The sequence below is a fragment of the Crotalus tigris genome, unplaced genomic scaffold, assembly GCF_016545835.1.
Source record: "Crotalus tigris isolate CLP2741 ecotype Arizona unplaced genomic scaffold, ASM1654583v1 scf7180000020129.766959, whole genome shotgun sequence".
NCBI classification, from domain to species: Eukaryota; Metazoa; Chordata; class Lepidosauria; order Squamata; family Viperidae; genus Crotalus; species Crotalus tigris.
The window spans coordinates 164685-173939 of record NW_024097870.1 but is presented as its reverse complement, the minus strand read 5'-3'; the positions used below and the strand labels follow the sequence as shown (position 1 = coordinate 173939).

General features: G+C 36.0%; 1 protein-coding gene across 5 annotated transcripts in view; it reads left to right on the top strand.

The window, feature by feature from the left end:
- The first annotated feature begins 1680 nt into the window (after positions 1–1680).
- MND1 (meiotic nuclear divisions 1) overlaps positions 1681–9255 on the top strand; it is a 40118-nt gene continuing 32543 nt past the window's right edge. The window contains exons 1-4 of one of the 5 annotated variants that reach the window (XM_039365592.1): positions 1686–1956; positions 2080–2209; positions 6836–6901; positions 8086–8143. In XM_039365592.1, the coding sequence (XP_039221526.1) occupies positions 6878–6901; positions 8086–8143 (82 nt within the window). In that variant the 5' untranslated portion in view covers positions 1686–1956; positions 2080–2209; positions 6836–6877. Of the gene's footprint in view, positions 2210–6816; positions 6902–8085; positions 8144–9255 lie in introns of all 5 variants that reach the window. The other 4 variants (XM_039365588.1, XM_039365594.1, XM_039365593.1 and 1 more) reach the window with 4 other exon arrangements.

Genomic DNA, 9255 nt, shown 5'->3' with positions numbered 1-9255 from the left:
CACCGCTTCTGGAGGCAGGTTGTTCCAGTGATTAATTGTTCTAACTGTCAGAAAATTTCCCCTTAGTTCTAGGTTGCTTCTCTCTTTCCATCCATTGCTTCTTGTCCTGCCTTCAGGTGCTTTGGAGAATAGCTTGACTCCCTCTTCTTTGTGGCAACTCTTGAGATATTGGAACACTGCTATCATGTCATTCCTCACCCTTCTCTTTATTAGACTAGACATACACAATTCCAGCAACTGTTCCTTATATGTTTTAGCCTCCAGTCCCCTGATCATCTTTGTTGCTCTTCTCTGTACAATTCTCTGTAAAACAGCGTAGTGGCCTAGTGGTGAAGATGCTTGCCTCCCATTCAGAAGGTTGAGAATTCAATCCTAGGTAACAGCAGACGTTTCTCTCCTAGGGCGCAAAGAAAAAAAAATCTGCTGCAAACTCCATAGGCATCAAAACGGGCATCTGGCCAGTAAATGCTCAGCTCCATCCTGTCGCCCCAAATAAGGACTACAAGGTCACAAAAAAGGAGTTTCTGCGATACACTGTAGGTTTAAGTTACCTCTATATCAAAAACTGAGCAAGAATCAGTTAAGTGATCTGTAATGTACGCTGCTGCCCTGATTTGCCAGTCTATCAAATAGGAAGAAGTTACATCCTTCATCTTAAACAATTTTCTAATAATATTTCTAGATTGTAATGAAACAATAAGCACACATAGAGTTATTTAACCCATCACAGTAATAGAGGAATATAAAAATTGTGTCAATAAGTGAGTGGATGGAGGTGAACCTGTCAATATTATACTGTATACTTGGGTTTTCAAAACACTTTTTACCAAGTTTTCTTTTGGAGCTTTTGCTAAAATTGTTCATTAATGTTTCTTCAAAAAATGTAGAGTTCATGGGAACTACTTAATTCCCTACCTCACCCCAAAGAATAGAAATGAATGAACAATTATAAGAAGTAGAGACTATCAAGGATGAGTTTGGACTCAGCTTTTAAGCTTGTTCATAAATGAAATTGAATTGAGGATAAGAATGAACTGGCCAACTTTAAGGATGACATCAAGTATTCACCGTGGTGAAACCAAAATTGTGAAAAGCTTTAGAAGAATCTCTTTAAATTACAGTGTTCTTACAAAGCAAAACAGCGATGGTGCTAAGTGAAGATGTAACGTTTTTCAAAGCAGGTGTTATTTCAATTGTTAGAAATGGATAACAAAGCATGCTATATAATTGCAAACACCACAGGTAGGGGAATCCACATGGTTAGAGTGATCACTCTTAATAAGTGTAACTATCATTCTGAAATTTTCCCTTCCATAGTTTAGATAACTTTTATCTTGTTTAATATTCGGAGTTTTTTCAGTTCTATATTTTTAATAAACTGATTAGGAACACCTGAAAGTAAAAGTACTACGAAAGAGAAACATTATTTCTGATTTTAGTTTTAATATTCCTGTCCGTATTTTGGGAAAAAATATTTTGATTAGGGCCGATTTGTAGGAATTAAATACGTAAACCATGCACTAATATTCCAAAAACAGTATCCTCCGTACTCTACTCCAGGTAAGAAATTAAATACATAAAGAAATAACGCGCTGTTACGTATTAGAATACTTGGAAGAAGCATTGAGAAGTATTACAATGATATGCCTTAATGGGGAAAAGGAGAAAACAGCCGAATTCTTACCGAACATGAGAGAGAGCACTCGTGTACGCGTGCATATTTTCTGTCCTGTTTTCTTTTTGCTAGCTCTATGGAACACCGCAAAAAGAGAGAGAGAGAGAGAGAGAGAGAGAGAGAGAAGGCGGGGCCGCCTCATCCGCTGCTGAGTCGTAAATACAGCTGAGCGCCATCAGGTGGCACTTTCTCCTCAAAGGGACCGGACGGTTTCCCGCTGTTTTTCCCGCGCAAATCCCGTTCCCGCCGTTTGGAGGAGGACCTGGTGCGGATAGGAGATGGTAAGCCGGCCCGCGTCCGCTGGGCTTGCGAGTTTCTAAGTCATTCTTTTCCCGGGCACTTAAAGCTCCTGTAGCGGGGTATAAGTCTACGATCGAGTGGAATATGTATTTCCCCTGAACTAGCCTCCTGCAAAAATACGTTGAACTACAGCTCCCATCTTACCCAACATCCGTTGAGGTGCCCGGGAAAAGGGGGAAGTGAAATCCAACGCACGGATGGAAGAAGCTGGTGTAATTAACTTCTTTCCTCGAGGTTAGTCTGGCTTATAAGAAATTAGGTTTCGATTATCAGCTTTCCCCACCTGATATGTGTTTCAGCGTAACCGCGTTATCTTCAGCCAGCAAGTCGCTGACGGAGGGTTAGCTGTTGCCAGTCTACTTGAGGGTGTCACAGACCACCCCCTCGCCTAGAAGTACATGTCTTTGAATTCCATAAGGCTTTCCCTCAAGGAAGAGAGCACTGACAGAAAGCTTCCTCTCTTAAATGTGGAGAACACCGGCCCTTTTATGACTTGTGGACTTCAACGTGTTGGCTCAGGAATTCTGGGAGTTGAAGTCTATAAGTCATAAAGGGACCATCGTTTCCCACCTCTGTCTTAAGTAATTACCGTCACCCCATATAATAACTAAATCGACTAGAATAGATCGAAACAAAGCTCTACATTTTATTTATACCTTCTGTCTTGCATTTGATCTTTGTAACAACCCTGTGAGGTGGGTTTGAGACAGAATCGATACAGAATCACTGAATGAGATTGACCAGTCTCCCCTTTCAATTATGTCAGTGTTTCTCAACCTTGACAATTTTAAGGCATGTGGACTTCAACTCCCAGAATTCCACAGCCAGCAATGCTGGCTGTGGAATTCTGGGAGTTGAAGTCCACATGCCTTAAAATTGTCAAGGTTGAGAAACACTGAATTATGTGTATTTCCAGCCCTCCCTTGCTCATACAGAACCAGAAATCAAGCATATTTTGGGGAGAGGATGGTGAATGAGGTACCATATTTCTCCACCTTCAAATCATTATACTCGATCTATTAAATACAGATAGTTCTCAACTTATGACCACAATTGAGCCCAAAATTTATGTTGTGAAGTGAGACATTTGTTAAGTGAGCTTTGCCTCATTTTACAACCTATCCTGCTACAGTTTTTAAGCGAATCTTAGTTGTTAACTTAGTAACACGGTTGTTAAGTGAATCTGGCTTCCCCATTGACTTTGCTTGTCAGAAGATTGCAAAAGGGGATCACATGATCCCAGGACACTACAGCCAGAGTGTCCTGAGAGGCAATATGAATCAATTGCCAACTGTCTGAATTTTGATCACGTGACCATGGAGATGCTGCAAAGGTGGTAAGTGTGAAAAATGGTCATAAATCACTTCTTTCAGTGATGTAATTTTGAACGGTCACTAAATGAACAGTTATAGGTCGAGGACTACCTGTACACACAATCCATACTCTTGTTCTGAACACCTTCATTATTATATCTACTAATCCCAACATGTAGGGGTAGTAATAATAATTAAGTAGTAGTACTAGTTAAGTTGTGCAAGATTGAAAAATGTGGAGAGACCTGGCCCACAGAATCACCAGGAGTTGGACATGACTGAATGCATAACATCAACCCCAAAGTGTAGGGATATGCAAATTGCTTAGAATAAATCTCTACTTTTTAAACTCATTTTTGCTGGATTTGTGCCTCTGCTTCTGGGTTTTGCAGGTTTAGCCATCAGTATTTGAGAAATCCATAATGGTAGTGGTCATTCCTTTCCTCCATTATTTGTCCAGGAATTGTCTTTACAGTATAATGAATAATAGCTGTTTAAAGATCTCTCTTTTGTGAAAGTGAGTGGGATATTAATCCTGGAAATTAAAAAAAATCTCTATTTTTTTAAAAAAATCCCTAAGTAATAACTAATCTTGTGCAGAGTACACTTTGAATATGTTTATATATTATTCCTTTTACAATTCTGTTTACTGCACAGTAAAGCTTGTAACCAAGAAAGAGAAATGAATATAGAGAAAAGATATTTTTTTATACACCCCACCATAAAAACTCAACTTATACCTCATGGTACATATAACTGAAGGAAATAAGTTGGACCACAGTCAGTTAAATGAAGGTGGTGAAATACATTATTTTAAACAAGTCATTTACAACTACTTGTCTTAAAACCTGTTGTTAAAGTTTAACCAATGTTTTGTTATTTGGTTTTTGAAACTTAATACCAGTGCGCTACCCACACTGTTTAATTGATTGTAATAGAGTATGTAAATAAAAGCATTGCCAGGGAAGGATAATAGTATCTTCAGTAGTTAATATTGTATCTACTCACAACTTTGGTATGTGTAACTTTATTGCTAAATAGGCTGATAACTAGAAAGAAATGGGTTGTTTTATCAACAATGGTAATAGCACTTAAACTTATATACCGTTTCATAGTGCTTTACAGTCCTCCCTAAGTCAGCATATTGCCCCCAACAATCTGGGTCCTCATTTTACCCACCCCAGAAGGATGGAAGGCTGAGTCAATCTTGAGCCAGTGAGAATTGAACTGCTGGCAGTCAGTAGTCAGCAGAAGTAGCCTGCAGTACTGCATTCTAACTACTGCACCACCACGGCTCTTAACTGTCATTGCATAACAGTACTATAATATGCATTTTGGGCACTATTTCTTTCATAGTGGCTTTGGACTGTTTTTTAGTACAGTTTCTCTGCACTAAACTCTCAGAAAGATAAGCTGTATAAACAAGCAGGTATAAAAATAGACTAGCACTATAATATATAGCCAGTATATGGATTTGTGCAATAATTTGCTAGAATTTGGCAATTTGACACTCTTGGTTGGTCCTAAAAAGGTATTGCCATGCTATGTTTTCTAAATTTTTATTTTCACATAGACTAGAACAGATATCATGGGGGTTTTAAGCCCAAAAACATTACATGGTAAAATATTCATAAATACACAGAAGCAAAAGGAGGCTAAATAGTGGAAAAGTTAAGATTTTTCTAAAGACAAGGGAATTGCAGGGAACCTAATTTGTTTGCATTCATGTTCAGTGCAGAAGCTATAACATGGTTACCCATGCCCAAACTGACATTTTTTAAAGAAAAAATACAAATACGAAAAATTATCATGAGATAAATGGTTAGATCTAATAACTGAAGAAAATAATTAATCTCTAGTCCTATATAGTGTTCAATTGTGAGAGTGGCATGGTGACCTATAGGTGAAGACTCTCGCCTCCCACTTGAAAGGTTGAGAGGTCAATCCTAAGCAGTCACAGATGTTTCTCTGTCAGGCACAAAGAGAAAATATCTGCTGTGAACTCGGCATAGGAAGGGCATCCAGCCAGTAAATGCTCAGCTCCATTCAGTCACCTTGACTCCACCCCGAATCAAAGCATTTCACTATTACATGGTCATAAAAAGAAAATATATAAAGTTCAAATGTGAGTGTTTAGAAATGACTTAACTGTCTGATTTGGTAGTTAATGTGTGCTAAGAGAATCATAATTAACTACCAGTTAATTATGATTCTCTTAGCCAGTTTGCACCACTTCGTCAGAACCAGTGGTGGGATTCATCCAGTTCGCACCACTTCGTCAGAACCAGTAGCTAATTTTTTATTGCCCAAGCCCAGAATGGACTTCCGGAAGCAGCATCCACACAGAGAACCGGTTGTTCATATATTTGAATCCCACCACTGAACTTCACTCAAAATGCTATTAGTAGTGGAAATCTTGGTTAAAAAATTGCCCGCATGCTTAGTTATAGAATTGTGTTTTAGCCATCTGTAAAGTCAGGCCTTTAATCTCAATAGAGAGAGTATTCTAAAATTCTGCAGCTGCAGGCAGACTTCTCAAATGATCTTATGAAGAAAATGAGAGTCTTATAGAAAAAAACTTATTTATTGAATATTCATGTTTATTTATTTCCTTTTATGTCACCCAAACAACAGGTATAGAATTATTAAAATATTATATAGAAAATGTATTTTGGGCATCAGAGGAAATATCTTCCATTCAGCTTTGAAAAAGCCATGTAGATTTAAAAATCTGTTCATTTTTGGAGTTTAAAAAGGAGTTTATTTTATACATTTATTTTGTAATTTATAAATTTATAAATATATTTTGTGAATCAACTAAATGTTTGATTATACATTGTTTTGTGTTAAATTATTTTATATTTTTATTGTGACATGTGTTTAGATCAGTGGTTCTCAACCTGTGGGTCGGGACCCCATTTGGGGTCGAACGACCATTTCACGGGGGTCGCCAAACAAGGCTGTCTGCCATTTATTTCCCCTTTTCTTTGGCCAGGCCCCTGGCACCCGGTGATGTATAAGTGGTTGGGGGTCACCACAACATGGAGAAATGTATTATGGGGTGGCGGCATTAGAAAGGTTGAGAACCACTGGTTTAGACAATTATGGGATAATATAAATGAAACATAAATATATGATTCTACAGTCAACACAATATTCCTTGTATTTTCAACATGATAAATGAAACAAACACATCAGAAACAAGTTTTATATATGAGTTTCTTAATAGTTTTGAAGTAGTTGCATATACTGATATTTTCTATTGAAGAAAAAATACCACACTGAATTATAGGTAGTAAAACCTATGCAGATAAACATATATAAAACTATTTTTATGGCTGAACTCAGCTATATCATCCTTTGAATATAATTTTTATATATAAAACTCTGCAAATGAATTGTGTGGGAAGTTCTCACAAAGTCTATCAAAGATGATGCCCATCAGATAAATTGAGACTTTTCAGTCTCTCAGTGTAGTCCTTTGTTTTGACTTATGTACCTAAGATTTTTGGTTTTGAATGCATGTAGCCTGGCTTTTCCTATTTAGTCAAAGAAAAGAGGTCTGAGCGTTGAAGAGAAGAGAACTCGGATGATGGAAATCTTTTTTGAAACAGTAAGTAATGTTTGTTGTTGCTTTCTATTACTTTGGATTTTTTTTTTAAGAAACAGTCTGATTTGAAAATATTCATTTGCCAAGAGGATTGGTCAAAGGTCCTTGCTATATAATAATGGCTGTAGTATAAGTAATATATGTCTAAGAGAAATTTATCATGTAAACTCATGTGGGAAAATGATCATGTCAAAAACAGCATACAAATTTTACATGTTGTCTGTGGTATAATTAACTTTTCTTGAATTCCACTCTCAATCTGACAACTAACCTTTGTAAATTACCTTTTAATGTAAGATATTCCAAATATTCTAAAAATGTGTATAGTGTTTTATATATTTTTATCTTAATTTGAGGAAAACTCTATTTTAGTAGAGTTAAAAAGACTTTGATGACTCAGGAACCTATGGTTATTAAAGACGTCCTAAAGTTAGTCAACTTGCATCATGAATGGTGGAGCAAAGAACCTGCATGCATGAATAAACATCTTTTTAATCTGGAATATTATTATATTTTTATGTGTACAACTTTGAATGATATGCTCTGAATCAGTGCTATAAACAAGCATATCTTGTATGTTAATATATTTGATGTTTTCTTTGTATTTTATTTTGAATTGCATGTGAAGTTTGTGAAGTCTATAAAAGTTTGCTCTGGAATGCTGAACAAAAGAATTTCATTTGATTTAGTGCTTTCTAAATTTAAAAAGGAGGCAAACTAAATGTTCTTACTTTCACAAATATTTGCTTATTGTTGTCTACTTTGGGTGATTTTTAAAGTATTCCTTTACAGTTCCGTTAATTTTATACCTGAAAAGGATAATTCTAGGACACATTAGCAGTTATTGATATCACTGTCTAAAAATGTTTATGAAGAAGAAATATAGTAACTAGTATTCAGTAAATAACAGGATGCAATTACTAGAAGCAGAGAAAAGTATGTGTCTTGGGGAGAAAGTGACTTTGAAGAAATGCAAGTAATCAGATAGATGGCTTTTTAATTCTAATCAGAAAATGTATTCTAATAGTGTGGTTAAATTATTTTTAATATAGTTTTGTTCCTTTTATTCTTACAATGTGTTTAGTGAAAGAATAAAAATCTCCCATTAAAAAGTTCAGTAATGTTTCTGCCCTTTGCTAATAGGAACACATTACAAAACAGTTTTCTTCTCATTTTTTGGGTAACAGAAAGATGTATTCCAGTTAAAGGATATTGAGAAAATTGCTTCGAAAGAGAAAGGAATAAGTGAGTACCTAGGCTTGATTGTTTCTAAGCTTGAGTCATAATTGAGACAAACAAAAGAGTTTTTGTTTTTTCCAAAGACATCATGTTCTTACTCTCACAGAAGTCTGAAAATAGGATCTAACTGGGTTTGGTTGTTTATTTTAATATTCATTCCTCCTATTTTCTCCACAACAACAACCCTGTGAGATGGGTTGGGCTGACAGAGAGTGATTGGCCCAAAGTCACTCAGCTATCTTTCATGTCTAAAGTGGGACTAAAACTTTCTCGGTTTCTAGCCTGGTGCCTTAACCACAAGGCCAAATTGGCTCTATGTAAGAAATTATTATAATTAGTATTACAGTCGGCCAGATATTTAAACTCAATTGGGCATTTTTAACCACCTATCATGTCATCCCCAAGGTCCTGGGATAGGCAGATATTTTTATTTGATGGTGTTAAAGATATCATCTCAGGGTGTAAGCTGTTCCAAGTCAACTGACTTTCAACTGACTGATGATGATTTTGTCAATGCTGATGGTGTTCAAATGGTGCTCCAGGTATCAAGGAACCTATTACTATTCATACTATTTTTTGCTTCTTCTTTTTTTTGCCATAGTCATTCTATTTCTATTTGCATGTCTTTGTACTTTGTGATTTTCTCCAATTCTTCCTTTTCTATTCTTCTGTCTCCAGGTACTACCGCATCCACTATCCAGACTAATTTTTATATATACAGTAATGTAAATTACAGCTGCCAGTTCTTTAGGTGATACTAGCCTTCATTCATATCAAGTGTGTCCCAAGAAACTAGGATGTTATAATGTATTGGCATAAGATACCTGTGGATCTGTAATTCATAGATAGAAATTTTGTCATTGTGCATATTTTCTAAGTGTTGTGCAAGATTTTTTGGTATGACACAATTTGCCAGTAACCATTCTACTGATTTATGCCATAATCTCTCAACTTTTCAGATCTTTAAAAATATTATTATTCTGCCTATATATATACATGAATTCAGTTATGTAATCTGTGTTCAGTATAGATAACAGAGATGCAGATAAAGGTAGTTTCAACAGCATTACCATTTACTTATTCTGCAATTTATCTATAATATTTGAGCTAAATTACCT